At 33.5% G+C, this 23,690-nt stretch overlaps 1 protein-coding gene across 1 annotated transcript; it reads right to left on the reverse strand.

Moving 5' to 3' along the window:
- Positions 1-2,689: 2,689 nt before the first annotated feature.
- Positions 2,690-6,411, reverse strand: LOC116861722 (olfactory receptor 2AJ1-like). Its single transcript, XM_032848495.1, has 2 exons — positions 6,348-6,411; positions 2,690-3,645 (listed from the first exon to the last, which is right to left on the reverse strand). The coding sequence occupies exon 2, from the start codon at positions 3,626-3,628 to the stop codon at positions 2,690-2,692; it is 939 nt and encodes a 312-aa protein (XP_032704386.1). The 5' UTR covers positions 3,629-3,645; positions 6,348-6,411.
- Between the last annotated feature and the right edge of the window lie 17,279 nt (positions 6,412-23,690).

Here is a 23,690-nt window from a genome sequence, read left to right on the forward strand (position 1 = left end):
AAAATGAAAACATATTCCACATTAATGGATTGGAAGATTCTTATTATTACATATTTAGCACTGAGAGCTATCTGCAGATTTAGTGCAACTCCTTAAAGTTCCAATGGCATTTTTTCATAGAAAGAGCACAAATATGGCTAACATTTGTATGGATCCACAAAAACCAAATAGCGTAAGCAATCTAGAGAAAGAACAAATATAAAGGTACCATACTTTCGGATTTCAAGCTATACTATAAATTTTTAGTAATCAAAATAATAGGGCACCGGTATAAAATAGAAGCTTAGACCAATAGAACAGAATTTGAGAGTCCAGAAATAAACCTTCACATATATGATCAACTAATATTGGTCAAGGATTCCAAAAATACTCAAAGGGGAATGGAAAGTTTTTTTGATAAATGGTATTGAGAAAACGTATAGCTTCATATAGAAGAAAGAAATTGGACCCCCATATTATACCAGTCACAAAAATTAACTCAATATATGTTAAAAACTGAAACATACCACCCAAACCCATAAAACTCGTAGAAGAAAAGTGAAGCAAAAAGCTCTGGTCTTTGACAGTGTTTCTTGGATATAATATCAAAAGCCCAAACATGAAAACAAAAATGAATGTGTGGCTACATCCAACTAAAATGCTTTTGCACAGCAGAAGAAAAAAATTAAAAATTAAAAAGGGCTAGTATTTTATTGTAATCCAGCAATCCCAATTCTGGTTATATATCAAAAGGAAAAAACAGGATCTCGAAGACATAACCCGCCCATGTTCATTGTAATATTATTCACAAGAGCCAAGATAATAGAGAAAATCTAAGTATCTTTCAGTGAATGAAGGAATATATGGACAAAGAAGACATAGTATGCAAAATTTATGGTATAAATATGATATTCATTTAATATAAATATTTAATTAATTTGATACCTAATTGAATGTAGTCTAGTTTCATTACTGACAAAGTCATTTGAATTAATTATGCATAGAAACATTTATTTGGCAGGTGGCTGGGTAGCTCAGTTGGATAAGGATCTGACTCTCGATTTTGACTCAGGTCATGATCTCAGGGCCTTGATATTGAACCCCACTTTTGGCTCCATGCTCAATGGGGAATCTGCTTAAGAATCTCTCTTTACTTCTCCCTCTGCCCCTCCCCCTGTTGAACCTGCTCTTGCTATCTCACACTAAAATAAACAAATAAGTGTTAAAAAATATTTGTTTCTTTGCAATAATTTTTAGGATAAAATGATAAAAGAGTTACAAAATATAATCCTATGAGCATATGTAAAATAAGGCGCAATTTTAACATACACTTATTAAACATTTTGTGTTTGCTTCTAGCAAAGGATGAGTACTTTCATTGTACCATAACTGATGTATATATGTAAGTGTATGTACAGACATTTCTCACTTCAATAACAAAGGTTTCAAACAACCTATTCAATGAAAAATGGATATTTCAAGCAGAGCTCTGAAAGTTTACTTGTTTTTAGAAACTTCCAGGTGATTACAGGGTGATGCATGTAGTTGTATTGGTTTGTGATTTAATGTAACTCTGACATTTTGTTTCCCAAATTCGCTTCCAATTAAGTTTGAAAGGGAGAAAAAACAGAAATTGCTTGTGCCTGCTAGACTGCTTTTGGTCCCTCTTTACACCTCTTTTCGCTGTACAGAGGTGCAGCCCTCTCACTCAGATAGTCACAATAAAAAGACCCAGGGTATTAGGACAAGGATGCAATTCATGTCTGGATATTCTTATATGCAATACTTGTTTCCATCTGTGTGCAAGAAAACAGGGATTGTGGACTTCATAATGAAGTGTTTCCATGATTTAGAACTCCTATTAATAGAAATTGAATGCTATTTATGAAATAACTTTTAATAAATATTATTCTTATGAAATAATGTTTAATGTATGGATTATATCACATGAATTACACAATGTATTAGTATATTAAAATACATATTTAAAATATGCATAATATACATTCAATTAATATTATTTTTTAAATAATAAAATGCATTAATTTATGTTTGTTTTATTGAGATGTAAATATAATTCTACTGTTCTTAGGTGTACTGCATAACAATTTGATGTATCTATATATTGTAAAGTAATTTTCAAAAAAAAGTTTAATTATGTATCACCACACATAGCTACAATTCATTTTTTTATGATAACTTCTAAAACATACACATTTAGCTACTTTCTTATATACAAAAGAACATTGTTAACTACAGTCACCATGCTGTTCACCATGCAGGACTTCTTTTTAACTTATGTATCTTACAACTAGAATTCTTACCTTTTGAACACCTGCACCCATTTTGCACATGATTTTTTATGAATTTTTGATAACTGGTTCTAACATTGGAATTATAATTTTACTGTTTCATAAGGTACAAAAGTCATAAGGATAGATCCTTTAAAATGTGATTATATTGTAAAAGTCAATTTTTATAAATTCTTATAATTTTTTGTCAGAGGGAATAGTAACTTTTTAGGTGTATGTGTTTATAAAACAAATACTTAAAAAATTTTGTTTATTATCATTAGGGGTTTGGAAAAATCCACTTCTACTCTTGTTGGATAGAAACTGATTTTCTTTCCAGATACATGAATAATGAATAACCTGTAAGTATTGAATATTAATATAGAAAACATAGGCTTCAAGCATTTTTCTTACTATCTTTAATGGAGAAAGTTACCTTTGAGCATATTTTTCATTGCCTCCAGAACGTCTTTATTCCTAAAGCTGTAGATGATAGGGTTCAGTGTGGGTGTGAGGATGGTGTAGAATATTGCCAAATACTTGTCCTGGCCTGGAGTGTGGTATGATTTGGGTCTCATGTATGTGAAAATAAATGGCCCATAGTACATTGTGACCACAATCATGTGGAAAGAACAGGTAGAAAATGACTTTTTCCGTGCTTCTGATGATTTCATTTGAAGAACACTGAGGAGGATTTGGACATAAGAAGCAAAGATTAGGGAGAAAGGGACGAGGAGAAAAATTAAGCCACTTACGTAAACTCCTCGTTCATACAGGGTTGTGTCCACACAGGACAACTTCAACATGGCAGGGACCTCACAGAAGAAGTGATCAATGGCTCTTGAGCCACAGAAGGGAAAGTGGAGGGCATAAGCTGTGTGGACTATGGAGTTGACAGTCCCAACCAGCCAGGACCCTCCAGCCATGAGGATGCGGACATAGTCACTCATAAGAATGGGATAGTGCAGTGGATGGCAGATGGCTACATAGCGGTCATAAGACATTGCTGCCAGGAGAAGACACTCACCACCTAGGAGGGTGAGGGACAGAAATACCTGGAAGCCACAACTTGCAAATGAAATAGTTCTGCTGCCTGACAGGAAGTCAGCGACCATTTTGGGAACAATGTTAGAAATATGCAAGATGTCCATGAAAGACAGATGGCTGAGCAGGAAATACATTGGAGTGTGGAGTCTTGAGTCCCTGAGAATAAGGAGGATCATGATTGTGTTTTCGGTAATAGTCATAATAAAAATAATGACTATAAGGGAGCAGAAAACTAGACTTGATTGGGAAGAAGAAAAGAGTCCTAGGAGAATGAAATCACCGGTGAAACTGTGATTCTCTTGCCCCATCATGAATTTCACTCTTTCACCTAAAATAGGAAAAAAAAAGAGAGTTAAAATGCAGTGGTGTAAATCTCAAACTCACTTACATTTAGAATAATATTAGAAAACATTAGAAAACATTACATTTAGAATAATAAAAAGAGAGTGAGGCATATTTTGCAGTTAAAATCAGTAGACTCTCAACCAGCTTTTGAAATGGGCTTGTTTTACAATCTGGGAATTTATTTGTTTGAATGAAATGATCATATTTGGTCTGTTCAGTAAGTTGTTAGCTCCATGTAGTCTCAGGATCTTAATTCCATGTTCTTTTTTTAAATTGCATTAAAAAAATCTTTAATTAAATTTTATTTTATTTAAATTCAATCAATTCCATATTCTTAAATGGAGTTGAGTCTTTTGTCAAAGTCACCTTTAAATGTGGTGTACCCTTAAACAGCACAGTTAAAATCTTAGTACCCTCTCCTGCCCTGCGTACCCCAATTCGCCTATTTCTCCTTATTGTGCTCTCCTTTTGTTATTGTTGTTGTTGTTAATGTGGTCATACTCTTCTTTTACTTTTTTTTATTATGTTCAATTAGCCAACATATAGCACATCATTAGTTTTGATTTAGTGTTCAGTGGTGCTGTCCTTTGATGTGTTTTGCAGATCACTTTTCATCTATAACATATTAAATAAACATATGAATTATATTTATTGTTTATTGTCATCCTAACACACAAGAACTTAAACTTCCAAATGTGAGATCATTATTTTGCACTCTGTATAAGCTGAGTGGCTGAACAATGCCTTGTACATAGTAGTTGCTCAATAATATATTTTAAATAAATGAATAAATGAATAGGATATGGAACTCAATATTCTGTCTCAGCTCTTATTTGGCTAACTTTAGAGAAAATGAAATGTATTATTTATATATTTTTCTAAAATATGAACTAATGAGATGCTAAAACTAGGTTAATCTGTGTTTGTAATTTGAAGTGTCATATTTAAATGTAAAAGAAAAAGAACATTGTATTCAGTTAAAATAAGAATATGTTTTATTTTGGCCAGTTTTAGTAACTTTCCAAAATTGACTTGTATTTAATTACTTCTTTATATAGGGAATCATATAGTTTCTAAATAATGATGCTCTTTAGATGTGGATAGTGGCTACTTAACTGTTCCCTCTACTATTATGTGCACAGATTCAGTAGGTATGATCTATCCCTCAATAAATAAATATACATTCATACATACTTGCACACACAGAGACATAGTGGTACAATTTAGGAAAACACAGATGCCGACTATGAAAAAGAAATAATATATAAAACAAGTTACTTGCCATCTTTAAGAACTATTCTTAAGTCTTTGGCCTCTGCCAGCCTCAGTAAATAGAGCATGCAACTCTTGATTTCAGGGTTGTAAGTTCAACTTATTGGGTATAGATATTGGGTTTACAGATTACTTAAAAACAAAATCTTTAAATACAAAAAAAAAAACTATTCATGATTTTGAATGAATGTGTTTTGGTTTTCCCTTTGGGGAAGCAAATGTACAAATATGTCTCTAGTTAAATATGAATAATTTGAATTTTTCTGTTTTAGTTGGTATTACGATTCTTCATTATGAAATAAACCTCTATATTCTATTTTAATGGTCTGGAATGTGAATGTTGTTTTGCTATAATTTTCACTATATTAAAAGATTAACCTTTGAATGAAGTTGTGGATATACACATATTTAAGAAGTTCTTGCTCTTTTGACTTGTTTGACCTACAGCTCGGTAAATTTTGGTGTAGACACAGATTAAGATTTAAGGGCACTGATGCTTCCCATGAATTGGTGGATCATAAATAAGCCTCTAAAATCTATGAATAAAATAAGTCTATGAATATTACTGACAACTCCAATTCAATAATAATTATCCAAAATTGTTGACTTTTTCTCACTTTTCACCATAATTTTGTCATTCTAGTTTTCCTTTTTCCATTAGTGACTCCCGTTGATATACTCATTTGCACTGAAAAATCCTTTCTCAATTTTAGTGTTGAGAAGTATGGGAGCACCTGGGGGCCACAGTTGGTTAAAGGCCCACCTCTTGGTTTTTGTTCAGGTCGGGATATCAGAGTCATGGGATCAAGCTCTGGGTCAGGCTCCATACTCAACAAAGAGTCTGCTTAAGAGTCTCTCTCTCTCTGTCCCCCTTCCCCAACTGTCTCTTTCTCTAAAGTAAATAAATCTGTAAAAAAAGAAAAATATGTAATGTCTATTTTCTACAGAACCCCAATTGCTTAAGAATTACTGGCCTATTGTATGTTCTCAGTAAAAGACTGTTAAAGAAATTTTTGACTATGGACTCCGATATCAAAAATTTTCACAATACATCAATTATGTTTACATTTACATCCACAAGAATGTCTAGACTTTATCTTTATATATTAGAAGCATTCCCTAATAAATTAATTGACTACTTCATCTTCTTTGTTCTACTATCTTCTTTCCACTTCCCTGAACTTTCTACAAGAATTTTTTTAATAGGCTCTATATCCAGCATGGAGCCCAACAGAGGGATTGAATTCATGACCCTGAGTTCAAGATCTGAGCTGAGATCAAGAATCTGATGCTTAACCAACTAAGCCACCCAAGCAAACTTCTACAATGATCTTTTATGTATTTTTGCCCAACCCGTTAATCAGGCATCTGAAATATCCTCTCATGATGCTAGAATGATAGAGAAAAGGATACCTTCTGTGCCATCCAGAATGTTGAATGAAATCTGTTCTTGAATCCAAAAAGTTATGCACTGGTGGTGAGCAGGAAGACAAATGTTACATACCCTGTAAACTTTTCCAAATCTGTGGTAGTCTTATAAAGTTATAGTCTCTTTCTCTCTACCTGATATTAAATATTCTCTGTCTAATAATGATAATGTAAATAAACAGATGTAACATACAGTTTATACTGCCCTAACCTCTAGAAGTTTAGAGACCAATTATAGAAGATGTTGTCATCATTAGATACCATGGATTTAGTTATAAACACAGTCATATTCCAAATTTTCCTTGGATGTAAAAGAAAGGCCTTCATACCCTTTACCCAGTGAATTCACTACACTCAAATAATCTTTACCATTTTACCCTTGTCAAGATGTTCAAAATGCATTATGCATGCACAAATTTGACTTGACTAGTTTCAAAAATATTCTTTTCACTTTTCTGCCAATTATCTCAGTATATGAATAAACCATTCAGAATATTTCTTTAAATTTAAATAGAAGGGAATTTACATTTAAATGTGAGGAAATTATTTAATAATATCAGTATGACTTCACATTTATCCAATTATTTGTATGCTTCTACACTACATCATTATATGAAAGTTTTGATTGTAAGACAAAAGACAAATACAAGAAATCATTTCTTCCTGAGTAATATTTATTTTGAAAAGTGTTTGATACAGAAATCCTGGGAATATATATTCTGATACACACACTTATATTTTATACTAAAAGATAATGCTGCCTTTATTTTTGGGTGTATTCTAAAAACCCATGATATCAATGGCCAAATTGATACACCAATTAAAAGCACTCTCTTCAAATACCAGACTTACATGATGGGTGTACAATTGATTCCTGTTAAGTGGTCATTACTGATAATTCACTGTAATGGAATTACATAGAAGAAGCAGAGGTCTGACAATGGATTTCCCTAAATATGGATGGAATAAAATCATTGCTTCTGTAAAGGAGTTGACATGGAAAATGCATACCACGTTAGATGTATGACACTCTGACTTTTCCTAGGAATGGGTATGCTGCTGAACCAAATAATTATATTAAGAAAGTAACAATATAAGCTAAAAGTGTCCATGATTTGAAGAGATAAACAAGAAAATTTAATGCAAATATAGTATATATGAAATATTGTATATTATGTCTTATTATCACACAGCATATCATTCAAATGTAAAATTTTATCTGAAATGCATTTTTATGAAACCAGGACAATAGCAATACTTGCCTCAAAGTTTTGAAGATTAAATGAGACAACTCATATTATAACACATACGCACAAATACACCCATGCACACACATGCCCATACCTGTGTACACACACACAAACACATGTAAGAGTTTAGCACTTAGTAGTTATACAGGGACAATGATTATTACTGTTGATTTTATTATTATTATTTCTAAAATTACTGTTGTAGTATTTCTATCATTACTTTATCATTATTTTTGTTATTATAGTTATTTCCTTATATTTAAAATAAGCATTTAAACTACTATATCCTAGAAAGAGAGGGTGTAGTATTCAGGATATAAGAGTATATAACCAGGTAAAGAAATACAATTCGACGTTGTGAATCAAAAGTATATTGTGTTCTCGCTGCCTGGTGACATTGGTCCATGAGGCTCTCTGGGGAAAATGGAAATGCAGTATGTTGAATGACAATGTGTAGTCTGCTTCCCACCCATATACACACAGACAGGTGTGTGTAAGAGAGCTAACTGATAGTCCTTAATATGAAGTCAATGAGCTGAGCTGTTCACAATTGCATTCTATACTAGCCATTTGACACTATAATTAACTAGCCATTTTGTTTTGTCCTTTTGACCTTTTAGGAGACCGAATCATACACCAAAGAATCATTTCATGGCTACCTTATATCTATTTGTTGCTGCTGTCATGTCAGTCTAAGGAAGTCCTGTGAGTATTTTTTCAGTGACACCAAATTCATCATGCCCAACAGTGAGCTCCCAAAGTCTCCTGAAACGTGCGCCATCATTGGTACCACCATTTACAATAGCCCAAGCCAGAAATCTTGAAAAAAGAAGTTATCCCAAATTTCCTTTATCTCTGCACTCCTCCATATAAAAGTCACCATCTCCTACCTTCTCTCCCTACATAAATGCCCCCACCTTAGGTTATACCTCCTCATGGTGCTACATTCCATGTGTCGTCATGGTGACTCTAAACATCTATTCTGTCCTCTCTCAGTAGATTGTCTATATCTGTATGGGTTCAGAGCCATCCACACTGACCACACACTTCACAGCTCTGCTTGAAGTCAGAAGAGTGTGGCCAATGATGCAAATTTCAGGTAAAGACGATGGAAGAGTTTTGGGACTGGAAGATCCTACACTTCTCACTCCTTTGTCCTGTGAGTTGCACCTGTATGTGATGATGTGTGATATTGATTCTTTCTGGAAGAGCTGTACAGGAAATAAATTCAGGAGTTCAGGAGCAAAACCTGTGAGCTGCCAGGCAATTTATTCATCATAGTAATGTGTGGATATTAATGAAAAATAACTCACCAAAATGTTAAAAGAATAATTTGGGGAGGGAAAAAGCAAGATATTTCCCTGTGATGTGTCCTTGCTCTCTTTAACATTCCCATTGGGTCATACATTTTTGGGATAATGGATCTAGGATAATTCCAGTGTATTTTATTCCAAATGCATAACAAATCCTTTTAGGACATAGAATTTCAAAGAATTAAAATCAATTGTAAAGGTAATTCAAGGAAATGTCTGCCTCCAATTTCTCCCCAATTAATACACTTTTTGTCTAGTCTACTTTATTCTTTCTGATACACTGATTTGAGCGTGGAAATAATCTGCTAGATTACACTGTATGCACATTCCAGTCCATATACATTAAAAATAATACAATAACCAATTAATTAGCCAAACAAACAAGCAACATACAATCTCCGTATCTCTAGTTCCCATTTCCTTTGAAACAAAAGTATTTATATTTACATGACATTGTTTTTCTTGCATCTTTGGCATATCCATCTTTTCTTCTGCATAAATAGTCTTCCCCCTGTTTCTAACATCTTTGATGTCTTCCAATAGCTACAGTTCATGTAAAAATATCCTTCCATGGAGACTAATTTGCTCTCTTTAGACCATTCCTCTTTGCTTCTCCTTCTCTTGTAAAATTGGGCATCTCTGTCAGAGAATCCTGTTTCACCTATAGCTGCACTGTCTGAGTTTATGTTTGTGACATACTCATACGTTACTTACCTCACCCCTCATGTCTCCTGGGTGCTCCTCTCTAACATCTCTAAATGTTACCAATTTCACAGCACCCCAGACAGTTCATTGTCATTATTTCACATCTAACACACTGGGTGCACTTGTTCCCCAGAGGCTACCAAGAAGCTCCTCCTTGTGGGTGCCTAGCCATTGATCACACCATTGGAGTATCTGCCTCAATGTCCCTGCTTCCAGAATGACAGAAGCATGGTGTGGTGCTTCAATCCAGAAACTCACTTCAAAGGAGCTGAGAGTTTGCAAGGACCAGTGTCATAAATGATGTGGGAGGACCAAGGAAAGGCAGGGAGGACACCTACCACATTGGAGTTCTGTATCATGTGGCTTCTGGAGGAGAAAATACCTACTCTTTGATGGGTGACATGGGCTGCCATGTCTCCAGAGGACAGCTGGGGAGGGAAATGAAGGGAACAGGAAACAGTTGTTTGTGTGGAAAGGAGTGGGGGCACTGAAACAGATAGGCATTCCTCAGGGTGCAGCAGAAAAAATCCTAGTGTCAGAGACAGAATAGAGATAGTCTATTTCAGATTGATTAAATAGAGTGAGAGGAAACATTTGTTAAGGTGGGGGGAAGCTACCTTTCTGAACCCCTTACCTATTATACCCTCTGTTCTTAGCATATTTTATTTCCATTGTTCAAGGCCCCAAAACACACTGTCAGTTAAAGGAAAAGTGTATGGCCTGTTTCTTACATGAGATGCCAACTTTAGAGCAGACCACTAGGTTGACCCCACTTGGAGTCATGGAGTCTCCTGGGTGTTTATGGAGTCAATGAAGGAACATAATTCTCACACAGACAGCCTCCTACAGAGAGGCAGATAAGAAGATGGGATTATTTTATATGTGATTTTGCTTGTTTTTATTCCTGATAGGTTCATAAGTCAATTAAGTGATTACCAAATAAATTAATATGGAACTAAAAGTAACAATGTCTGACTCTTGATTTCAGCTCAGGTCATGATCTCAGGGTCATGGGACCAGCCCCCCATCAGGGTCCTTGCTCAGCCTGGAATCTCCTTGTCCCTCTACCTCTGCTCTTCCTCTGCTCATGCTCTTTGACTCTCTCAAATAAATAAATACAATCTTTAAAAGAGAGAAAGTAAATGTAACAAAACATACAGTTAATTTACTGGCCTTACACATAGTCATGATGGCAGCTGTACATTAATGAAGGAGTGTAATTACACACAGTGTTATACTAGTGTCAGATGTGCAGCATAGTAATTCCACACTTTCCTACAACACCTAGTGCTCATCTCAAGTGCTCTTCTTAATCCCCATTCCCTGTTTTAGCCATTGCTCCATCCACATCATTCCAGAAACCATCACTTTGTTCTCTAGAGTTGAGTTTGTTTCTTGTTTTTATCTCTGTCTTTTCCCCTTTGCTTATTTGTTTTGTTTATTAAATTCCACATATGAGTAAGATCATATGGTATTTGTCTTTGACTTATTTTGTTTAGAAAAATGCTCTCTGGAACCATCCATGTTGTTGCAAATGACAAAACTATTTTTTTATTTATGACTGAATAATTCTTTTTTATGGCTGATCATCTATCTATCATCTATCATCTATCTGTCATTTCTATCTATCATCTTTCTATCTATCATCTGTCTATCTATGGATGATATCTCCATTGATGTAAGTGAGGTATTATAATCCCTACTATTATTTTGTTATTAAATTAGTTCCATAAGTGTGTGATGACTTGTTTTATATATTTGGTGCTCCCATGTTGATAGTATAAATATTTACAGTTGTTAGGTCTTGTTGATTGCCCCTTTTATTATGATACAGTGCCCTTCTTTATCTCTGATTACATTCTTTGTTGTAAATTCCATTTGTCTAATGTCAGGGTACTACTCCAGCTGTCTTTTGATACCCAGTTGCTTGCTAAGTATTTCTCTGTCCCTTCATTTTCTATCTGCAGGTGTCTTTGGATCTAACATTAGTCTCCTGTGCTCAGCATATACATGGGTCTTGTTTTATTATTCATTCTGACAACTTATGTCTTTAGATGGGATCCCTTATCCATTTACATTCAGAGTAATTATTGATATGTATTTATTGCCATTTCATTACTTCTTTTGCAATTATTTTCTGGAGGTTTTCTCTGATCTATTGTTGTCCCTGTAACTTTTGGTCTCTCCTTTCCACTCAGAGTCCCCTTTACTCTTTCTTGCAGGGCTGGTTTAGTGGTCAGGAGCTCCTTTAGTTTTTGTCTGGGAAACTCTTTACGTATCCTAGTCTGAATGACAGCTTTCCTGTGTGCAGGATTCTTTGCTGCAGATTTTCCCCACAGCACTTTGACTGTATCATACCACTGCCTTCTGGGTTTCCAAGTTTCTGTTGAAAAATCTGCAGCTAGGATTATGGGTTTTCCTTTGTAATTTAATGATGTCTATTGTCTTGCTGCTTTTAAGATTTTTTTTGGGGGGGAGGACAAATATTTTTAATTTAATTAATTAATTAATTAATTTTCAGAATAACAGTATTCATTATTTTTGCACCACACCCAGTGCTCCATGCAATCCGTGCCCTCTCTAATACCCACTACCTGGTTCCCCCAACCTCCCACCCCCCGCTGCTTCAAACCCCTCAGATTGTTTTTCAGAGTCCATAGTGTCTCATGGTTCACCTCCCCTTCCAATTTCCCCCAACTCCCTTCTCCTCTCTAACTCCCCTTGTCCTCCAGGCTATTTGTTATGCTCCACAAATAAGTGAAACCATATGATAATTGACTCTCTCTGCTTGACTTATTTCACTCAGCATAATCTCTTCCAGTCCTGTCCATGTTGTGACAAAAGTTGGGTATTCATCCTTTCTGATGGAGGCATAATACTCCATAGTGGATATGGACCACATCTTCTTTATCCATTTGTCCGTTGAAGGGCATCTTGGTTCTTTCCACAGTTTGGCGACCATGGCCATTGCTGCTATAAACATTGGGGTACAGATGGCCCTTCTTTTCAGTACATCTGTATCTTTGGGGTAAATACCTAGTAGTGCAATGGCAGGGTCATAGGGAAGCTCTATTTTTAATTTCTTGAGGAATCTCCACATTGTTCTCCAAAAAGGCTGCACCAACTTGCATTCCCACCAACAGTGCAAGAGGGTTCCCCTTTCTCCACATCCCCTCCAACACATGTTGTTTCCTGTCTTGCTAATTTTGGCCATTCTAACTGGTGTAAGGTGATCTCTCAATGTGGTTTTAATTTGAATCTCCCTGATGGCTAGTGATGATGAACATTTTTTCATGTGTCTGGTAGCCATTTGTATGTCTTCATTGGAGAAGTGTCTGTTCACATTTTCTGCCCATTTTTTGATATGATTATCTGTTTTGTGTGTGTTGAGTTTGAGGAGTTCTTTATAGATCCTGGATATCAACCTTTTGTCTTTACTGTCATTTGCAAATATCTTCTCCCATTCCATGGATTGCCTCTTTGTTTTCTTGACTGTTTCCTTTGCTGTGCAGAAGCTTTTGATTTTGACGAAGTCCCAAAAGTTTATTTTCACTTTTGTTTCCTTTGCCTTTGGAAACATATCTTGTCTTTTAAAATTTTTTAAAAATCACTATGGCTAGCAAATTTAATGAAAATATATCTTAAGTAAATATATTTTGTTGATTTTGATGGGAATTCTCTATGCCTCCTGGATCTGGATGTCTGTATTCTTTCCCACATTAGGGGAGTTTACAACTATTATTTCTTTAGATGAATTTTCTGCTCCCTTTTCTCTCTCTTCTTCTTCTGGGACTCCTATAATAGAAATTTTATTACATTTGTCATGTACACAAGTGGGAGAAGGGCAGAGAGAAGGACAAGCAGACTACCCACTGAGTGGGGAGCCCAACACAGGGCTCAATCTGGGGAACCTGAGATCATGCCTGAACCAAAGGCAGATACTTAACCAACTGAGCCAACCAGGTGCCCCTCCACTGACCATTTTTAAATCCAATTGTTTTGTTACTAATTTGTATGAGTTCTTTGTACATTTTTAACATTAAAACCTTATCAGATATATATTTTTTGAATATCTTCTTCCAGTCCTTAGGTTGCTTTCCATTTTTTTAATGGGTCCTTTGCTGTGCAGAAAACCTTCTTAGTTTGATGCAGCCCCATATGTTTATTTTTCATTCTGCTTCCCTTGTGTTTGACTTCATATCCAAAATAGCATCTCTAGGACCAATGTCAAGGAGATTTTTACCTATGTTTTCTTCTTAAGCTTTATGGTTTCAGGTCTTACATTTAGATCTTTAATTCATTTTAGTTTGATTTTTGTATGTGATATTAACCAGAAATTTTGTTTTAGTCCTTTGCATATAGTTTTCTCACCACTATTTACTAAAGAGACAGTCATTTCCTTAGTGTATATTCTTGCTGTCCTTGTGTACATTAATCAAACATATATGTGTGAGTTTATTTCTGGGTTGTCCCTTCTGTTCCATTGATCTTTGTGTCTATTTTCATGCAAATACCATACCAATTTGAATACTATAGCTTTTTATAATACATTGAAATCAGTGAGCATAATATGTTTCACTTTTTCTTTTTCTCAAGATTGTTTTGGCTATTTGTGGTCTTTTGTGATTCCATGCAAATTTTGGGATTATTTGTTTTACTTCTGTGAAAAATGGAATTGGAATTTTCATAGGGATTTTATTGAATCTCGTTGTTGTCTCACCAGAGGTACTAATCTGCAGATTTCTCTGAGTCATGCAGGCATTTTAACAGTATTAATTCTACCAATCTATGAACATGAAATTTCTTTCCATTTATTTATGTCACTTAGTTATTTACATCAATATCTTATAGTTTCCAGTGTATAAGTCTTTTACTTCCTTGATTAAATTTATCCCTTGAAAATTATTTCTTGATATTTTATTCATTTTGATATGATTACCAATGGGATTTCTCTTTCTCAAAGGTCGTTATTATTGTATAAAGACAGAATAAATGTTGCCTGAGTGGCTCATTTGGTTAAGTGCATTCAGCTCAGGTCATGATCCTGGAGTCTTGGGGTTGAATACCACATCAGGTTCCCCTGGGGTCTAGTTCTCTGCCCCTCTCCTGGCTTGTGCTCTATCTTTTGCTCACTCAATATCTCACTCAAATAAATAAAAAATATTTGTAAAAAACAGAATAGATTTTGGTATATTAATTTTATATCTTGCAACATTACTGAAATTATTTATTAGTTCTAACAGTTTCTGGTGGTCATATATATATATATATATACACATATATATATATAACAGTTTCTGGTGGTCTTTCATTTTATATATATATATTTATATATATACATATTTAAAATAATTTTAAAAAATTAAAAAAATATTATATATATATATATTTCATCTGCAAATGGTAACTTCTTCCTTGCTGATTTGCCAATGCCTTTTATATTACTATATTTTTAAAAATATAATTGCTTCAGTTGGGTCTTCTAATGCTGTGTTGACTAAGAGTGGGGACTGTGGCTATTCTTGTCTTGTTCCTAATATGACAGTAAAAACCCTCAGCTCTTCATCATTATACATTAGCAGTTTGTTTGTCATAAATGGCCCATTTTATATTGATGTAATTTTCCTCTATACACACTTTGTTGAGAATTATAATAAATAGATGTCAACTTTTTTCAGATTTTTCTACATTTATAGATATGATCAATGGTTTTTATCTTTTGTTTTGTAGCTGTAATGTATCACATTAACTGACTTATAGATGTTGAGTCATACTTGCTTCCCTGGAATACATAACACTTGATTATGGTGTATGACTCTTTTACTGTACTCTTGAATTCAGTTTGCTACTATTTTGTTGAGGATATTTGCATCTATGTTCACCCACCACATATAAATATATATAATATAAAATACATAAATAAAGTACATAATATGTAGTATTACATAATACATGTCATATACTATAAAATAATTATTTATATATATTCATATGTATATGTATATATATATAATATAAAATTATTCATTTGTTTTCCCTGTGGTTTCCTTGCCTGGTTTTGGTATCTGGGTAATATTAGCCTTATAAAATGATCTTGTATGGATTCCAAATACTCTGAGTTTTTGGAAGATTTTGAGAAGTGTAAGTATTAAATATTCTTGAATGTTTATAGAATTCGCTCGTAAAGCCATTTTCTTGAACTTTTGCTTGCTAGGAGTTTTTTGATTACTAATTCAATATCCTTATTAGTAATATGCATATTCAGATTTTCTATTTCTTCATGATTCAATCCGGGAATACTGTAAATTTCTAGGGATTTATCTGTCCTTCTAGGTTGTCTACCTTCTTGACATATAGATCTTCTTGGTAGTCTCTTATGATATTTTGTATTTCTGTGGCATCATTGCACTTTCTGTTGCATTCCTGATGTTACTTATTTGAATGTTTTTATTCTTGAGTCTGGGTAAAGTTTTGTTCATTTTGTTTACCTTTTGAAAGAAGCAAGTTTTAGCTTCATTGTTTTTTTGTATTTTCTCTTCTTAAAATGTAATTTATTTTTAAATTTATTTTATTTTTTAAGACTTTATTTACTTATTTGACAGACAGAAATCACAAGTAGGCAGAGAGGCAGGCAGTGAGAGAGGAGGGGAAGTAGGCTCCCTGCTGAGCAGAGAGCCCGATGCGGGGCTCGATCCCAGTACCCTGGGATCATGACCTGAGCCGAAGGCAGAGGCTTTAACCCACTGAGCCACCCAGACACCCCAAATATATTTTATTTTTAAATAATCTCTACACCCAACATGGATCTCAAACATAGGGTCATACAACATGGGGTTCAAACATGGGTCATAAACCCAGGATCAAGAGTTACACATTCCAACAACTTGGCCAGCCAGGTCACCCATATTTTCTTTATATTATCTATAGTATTTCCTTCCAATCAGATCCTCATTATTTATTTCCTTCTACTAACTTATTCCTTTATTTGTTCTTTTCTAGTTTCTTTATATATATATAGAAATCTATCTATCTATCTATATATCTAGATACACACACACACACACACACACACACACACACATACATGAGGAGGGAGGGATTCATTCCTTTTGTTTGTTTGAGACAAGCCTGTGTAGCTATCAAATACCCCATTAGAACCACTTTTGTTGAATCCCATAGATTCTTGTATGCCATATTTTCTGTTTGAATTTTTTCTTTTTTTAAAATTTGTTAGCTTTTTTTTCATAATGCTTGTCTCATATAGTTTATATATTAGGCTTATTAGTTGATAGTTTGCAAATGTTCTTATTTCATAGGTTGCCTTTTACGTTTCACGGTTGTTTCCATTACTTTGTAGAAACCTTTTAGTTTCATGTAGTCTCACTTGTTTATTTTTGGTTTTGTTGCCTGTAGTTTGGTGTCATAAAAAATTTTTAAAAAAGTCCTCAAAATCAACGCCAAAGAGACATCTTACTATGTTTTCTTCAAAGAGTTTTACAGTTTCAAATATTATATTTAATTCTTTAATCCATTTCAATTTAATTTTTATGAGTGGTATGAGCTAAAGGTCTAATTTCTTTCTTTTACAGGTGGATATTCAGTTATCCAATCACCTATTTGAAGAGAATATTTTCCCCATTTTGTGTATCTTTTGCATTCTTTTTTTTAAGGATTTTATTTATTTATTTGATAGAGAGAGAGTGAGAGAGGGAACAAAAGCAGGGGGAGTGAGAGAGGGAGAAGCAGACCTCCCACTGAGCAGGGAATCTGATTCAGGGCTCAATCCCAGGTACCTGACATGAACCAAGGCAGATGTTTAATGACTGAGCCACCCAGGTACCCTATCCTTTGCATTCTTGTCAATGATTGATTTTAGGTATATATGTGACTTTATTTCTTGAATCTCTGTTCTTTTTCATTGTCTCTGTGTTCATTTTTAATCTAGTACCACATTTCTTTGATTACTACTTTTATAATCTTGTTTTAAATCAGACTGTGACTCCTCCAACTTTGTTTTTGTTCAAAGTGCTTTAGATATTTGGAGTCTTTTGTGGTCCCTAGAATTTTAGGATTTTTTTTCTATTTATTTGAAAAATGCATTGAAATTTTGAAGAAATTATATTTAATTTGAATATAGCTTTTGGTGGCATGAATATTGTAAATATTATTAAATTAAATATTATATTAATTTTAACAATTAATTTTTATAACCAATGGACATAGGTTCTCTTCATTTATGCCTTCTTCAAATATTTTTTATCAATTTCTTATACATTTTAGTGTAGAGATCTTTCGCCTCTATGATTAAATTTATTCCTAAGTATTTATTCATTAGATTATATTGTAAACGGATTATTTTCTTAACTAGTCTTTCCAAAACTTCATCATTAGTGTGTAAAAATAAAACATTATTCCATATTGATTTTATAACCTGCAATTTTACTGAATTTGTTATTAGTTCTAATAACTGTTTGATAGAGTTGTCTGTGGTTTTCTGGATAGAAGGTGATGTAATCTGTAAAAAGAAGCAAGTTAGATTATTTCTTTCTGATTTGAGTACCTTCTATTTTTTTCCTTGCTTAATTGTTCTGGCTAGAACTCTCAGTACTATACGAATACAATCTTTAAGAATGATCATCTTTGTGTTGTTTCTGATCTTAGAGGAATGAAGTTTTCAACATTTTTAGTATTGATTATATTGTTAGGTGTGGGTATGCTAACATGGGGGTTTTGTTTTTATTTTTATATTTTTTCCTATAACTAATATTTGGAGAGTTTTTATCAAGACAATATGTGGCATCTTATCAAATTTTTTCCTTGCACATATTGAGATGATCATATGATTTTTATATCATTTTGTTGCATATAAAATGACATTTTTATTAACAAATTATAGTAGGTCATATATATGTATGTATGTATATATGTATATATACATACATGTATATGTATGTATACATATATACATAACCTACTATAATTTGTATGTGTATATATATACATGTATGTATATATACATGTATATATATTATAAGATTTTATTTATTTGAGAGAGAGAGATAGATGGCTCTCTACTAAGTAGGGAGCCCAACACTAGGCTTAATCCCAATCAGGATGTGAGCCAAAGACAGCCTCTTAACCAACTGGGCCACAGAGTTGATCCACAAAATCATAATTTTCATTAAGGTTTTTGTCCATGTGCTGTATCTTAGTAGTAAAACTGTTGTTTTGAAGTGTAAACAAATTTTATCTTTTCAGCTTTTCACAAAAGACACTAAATCTATCAAAATAAACTATACACTTTTATAAACTTTTGATTGTGTAGACTGTGCACCTCTTCAATGAAATCCCCATGAGACAGGAAGTGATCATGGAATATAGTGAGTTTCCCAAAATTGTAGATATTCTCAGCCTTTGTCTGAGGCTCCATATAAGCCCTCTCCTCTCATTTATTTTCATTTATAAATTATTATAATAACATTATTATATATAATAGAATATAATATAAAAACATACATATAATATAATGCATTATATAATTATGTATTATAATTTTATATTATATACATTACATATAATATATATAATATTTTATTATACTTTAGGTGCCTTCCTGGAGCTCATGAATGGGACCTTCCTGTAAGACATGAAAGCAAGACAGGTACTGGACAGCAATATATAGAACCATAGAAAGAATAGTTGTCTTACAGGAACTGGAAACATGGAAAGTCTCAGCTATTTCCAGGAACCCCCATGAAAATTGTCTGGGAGGTAAAGAAAAAATACAGATGCTGAGTTATATCCTATAAAGATTCTGTTTATCATTTATATTTTAATTCCAGTGCAATTAACACCATGTTATGTTAGTTTCTGGGGTACAATATAGTGAATAAAACAAAACAAAGCAGCAATGGCCACGGTTGCCAAACAGTGGAAAGAACCAAGATGCCCTTCAATGGACGAATGGATAAGGAAGATGTGGTCCATATATACTATGGAGTATTATGCCTCCATCAGAAAGGATGAATACCCAACTTTTGTAGCAACGTGGACGGGACTGGAAGAGATTATGCTGAGTGAAATAAGTCAAACAGAGAGAGTCAAGTATCATATGGTTTCACTGATTTGTGGAGCATAACAAATAGCATGGAGGACAAGGAGAGTTAGAGAGGAGAAGGGAGTTGAGGGAAATTGGAAGGGGAGGTGAACCATGAGAGACTATGGACTCTGAAAAACAATCTGAGGGTTTTGAAGGGGTGGGGGGTGGGAGGTTGGGGGAACCAGGTGGTGGGTGTTAGAGAGGGTACGGATTGCATGGAGCACTGGGTGTGGTGCAAAAACAATGAATACTATTACACTGAAAAGAAATAAAAATTTAAAAAACAAAACAAAACAAAAACAATTGTATACATTACTCAGTGCTTATCAAGGTAAAGGTATTCTTAATTCCCTTTGCGTATCTCACCCATCCACCCACTCACCTATCCTTGTAACCATCAGTTCGTTTTCTGTAATTAAGTCTGTTTCTTGCTTTCCCTCTCTCCAATGATTTCCCTTTGTGGAGTTTTTTTTTTTTTTTGTTTCTTAAATACCACATATGAGTGCAATTGTATGATATTTGTCTTTCTGTGATTGACTCGTTTTGCTTAGAATTACATTCTTTAGCTCCACCCATTTGTTGGAAATAGCAAAATTTCATTACTCTTGAAATTTTATTTAAAACCAGTTAACATAGTGCATTATCCATTTCAGAGGTGGAGTTTAGTGATTCATCACTTCATATAATATTCAGTGCTGATTCCATCAAATGCCCTCCTTAACGTCCATCACCTAGCTATCCCATCCCCCTCCCACCTCCCCTCCCACAACCTTCAGTTAGTTTCCTATAGTTAAGAGTATCTAATGGTCTCTCTCCCTCTCTGATTTCATCTTATTTTATTTTTCCCTCCCTTCCTTTATACTTATCTGTTTTGTTTCTAAATTCCACATATGAGTGAAATCATATATTTGTCTTTCTCTGACTGACTTATTTCACTTAGTATAAGGCCCTCTAGTTCTATCTAGTCATTGCAAATGGAAAGACTTCATTCTTTTTGATGGATGTGTAATATTCCATTATATAAGTAGTATATATATAATATATATTATATATAACACACTATTTCTTCTTTATCCATTCATCTGTTGATGGGCATCTGGACTTTGCTTATTTTGTCTATTATGGCCATTTTTGCTATAAACTTTGGGATGCATGTACCACTTTGAATCATTGTATTTATATCTTTGACATTCTTTTTTATAGCTGATTAATATTCTATTGCATATATATAGATTACTTCCTTAGTTAATTATTGATTGATGGACATTTGGGCTGCTTCCATATCTTGGCAATTATAAATATTGATGCTGTAAGCAGGGGTACATGTATCTCTTTGAATTAGTATTTTTGTATCGTCTGGGTAAATACCTAGTAGTGCAATTGATGGATCATAGAGTAGGTCCATTTTTAACTTTCTGATGAACCTCTGTATTGTTTTCCATAGTGACGGCACTGTTTGCATTCCTGCCGATATGCATGTCCTCCACAGCCTCACCACCAACTGTTATTTCTTGTGTTATTGATTTTAGCCATTCTGAAAGGTGTGAGTTAATATCTCATTGTAATTTTGATTGGCATTTCCCTGATGATAAATGATGTGTTTATTCATTTTTTTCAAGTTCAATAAACGTTTAACATTGTATTAGTTATAGCAACTGGTTTCTCAAGGCCCTTAGTTTTTTGCAAACAGTTTCTTTGAGTTTTGTTTTGCTTTGCTATGGTTTATTGATTTTAAGAAAATTCTGACTGCAAACAGATTCTTTGAAAAAAATGACACGATTTTAGTATGAGGTTTGGGTTTATGCCTCTTCCAGGAATCAAATTATGTTGTAGTTAATGTTGTTATATAGCAAGACAATCAAATGTTAGTGATTTAAAATAACAATACTACATTATTTTCCTCATAAAACTTTTTTAGGCAAAGTTTGCTAGACACATCACTTTTATGTCAGTTCAGGCATCTGAAGTGAGATGTGGAGATTCATCTCCAAGGTATATTATACTATATATACTATATATTATATATATAGTATATTGTATTAATATATAAAATATATAAAAATTATAGTATATTATATAAATATATAAAAATGCATACACATATCTTTTATCAGCATAAATGTTTAATGACCTTTTATGTTCCAATATATGAATCACTCAACTAAAGTAGCATAAATACTTTTTAAATGATTGTAGCCTAAAGCATATAATTTTACATAGCCTGGACTATAGTATCTATTGTTACATTGTAAGCATTTAGAATGAATTGTGTTTAAGACAGATGTGTGATGTCAAAGTTGGCATATCATTCTCCAGTAATTTAATCTGTTAAATTTAATCGAGTGGGTGATGATGGCACTTAAAAATTTATTCTAACACTTCCACTTCAAGGTCCTGACATTCTATTGGGAGTGAAATCTTATACTTAAAAAATTATGGAACAGGATTTTTAAAATATATAGATATGTTCTTTTGTTTGAGATGATGTGAGATAATGACATAAATGAGACTCAGTAAATCATCCAGATGTTAAAGTTCGGATTTTAAGAATTTTGGCAAGACACCACTTAAATTTGATTCTTCATTTTTAATGAGACATTTCCTTAGAATCAGTTTTGTAGGGTACATGTCCCTCTCTGTTTTTTTTTTAAATTAATTATCCTAAAACTTATAACTCAAAAGTTGTAGAAAGATTATAAAATTTCTCCCAAGCCATTAGATTTATGTCCTTTATTGAAACACAATGAAGATGATCCTTCAGCCCTAGGGCTTTCTTGGGAGCAAAGATGAATTCTTATCTATGTATGTCAAGAGTAAATATTTATTTTAACCTGTGGAAAATGGATTTTTTGTTCCATATCACTATTATGAATCAATCTATTGTCTGTGCTGATTTATGTGACTAATTCTATCATTTTTAATGCATGTTACTTTGTTCAGGTCGAAGATGCTCACTGCTACACTTCATGATTACTGCATATTTTTTTAAGTAAGTTGTATGTCCAACATGGGTCTTGAACTCATGACCTTGATATCAAGAGTCAGATGTATTACTGACTGAGCTAGCCAGTGAATGCTAGGTATTTAACCATACACAGTTCAATCTGCTTACCTTGTCCATAATGATTTTTTTTAACTCACCTATACCCTCAGAACATCCTCTTCTAGCAAAAATTTTGACAGTGTTTCCCACAAGATTTTTAAGTATTTTGTTTCATATTCATTTAACTATTTATTTGAAATCTATTTTGTCAAAATTATATGAAACTAAGATATACACTGCTTTTTTCAAATTAATTATTACCTCTTTAAATAATTCATCCTCAAAATTACACACACACACACAAAAGAGTTGGTGTTGTTGACACAAAATGAACAAACATTTTAGAATCTTTAAAGGAAAAGGTCCTTTGTTCTGTTGTTCTGTTTTTGTTTTCAAGCCCAGGCTAGGACAGCTGCCTGGGATACAGTCTTCACTAAGAGCATAAGACATGAAGTATTACATATCATTAGATGAAATACATTTCAGGAAGTTATAGAGCTTATCTTATCTTAGGACTGTAACTTTAGGACTTAGTTTATCTGCAGGGCTGTATGACTTCAGTCTCATGGGAACCAGGGACCTTCTACCCTTAGCTTAGTCTTCACTAAGGACATAAGACATGAAGTATTATATATCATTAGATGAAATACATTTCAGGAAGTTATAGAGTTTATCTTATCTTAGGACTGTAACTTTAGGACTTAGTTTATCTGCAGGACTGTATGACTTCAGTCTCATGGGAACCAGGGACCTTCTACCCTTAGCTTTATGCTTGGAATTCTCCCATTTAGGTTATTTATAAATGAAACAGATATACAATTGATGCTGGGGTCAGAAATTAAATTTGCTGATTCTGGTAATGGTTAAAATTTAGCTACTTTAAGATCCTGTGAGCAGGGCCCAAGGACATTAAAAGCT

Source organism: Lontra canadensis, unplaced genomic scaffold (assembly GCF_010015895.1).
Source record: "Lontra canadensis isolate GAN:19392208 unplaced genomic scaffold, GSC_riverotter_1.0 scaffold205, whole genome shotgun sequence".
Classification (NCBI taxonomy): domain Eukaryota; kingdom Metazoa; phylum Chordata; class Mammalia; order Carnivora; family Mustelidae; genus Lontra; species Lontra canadensis.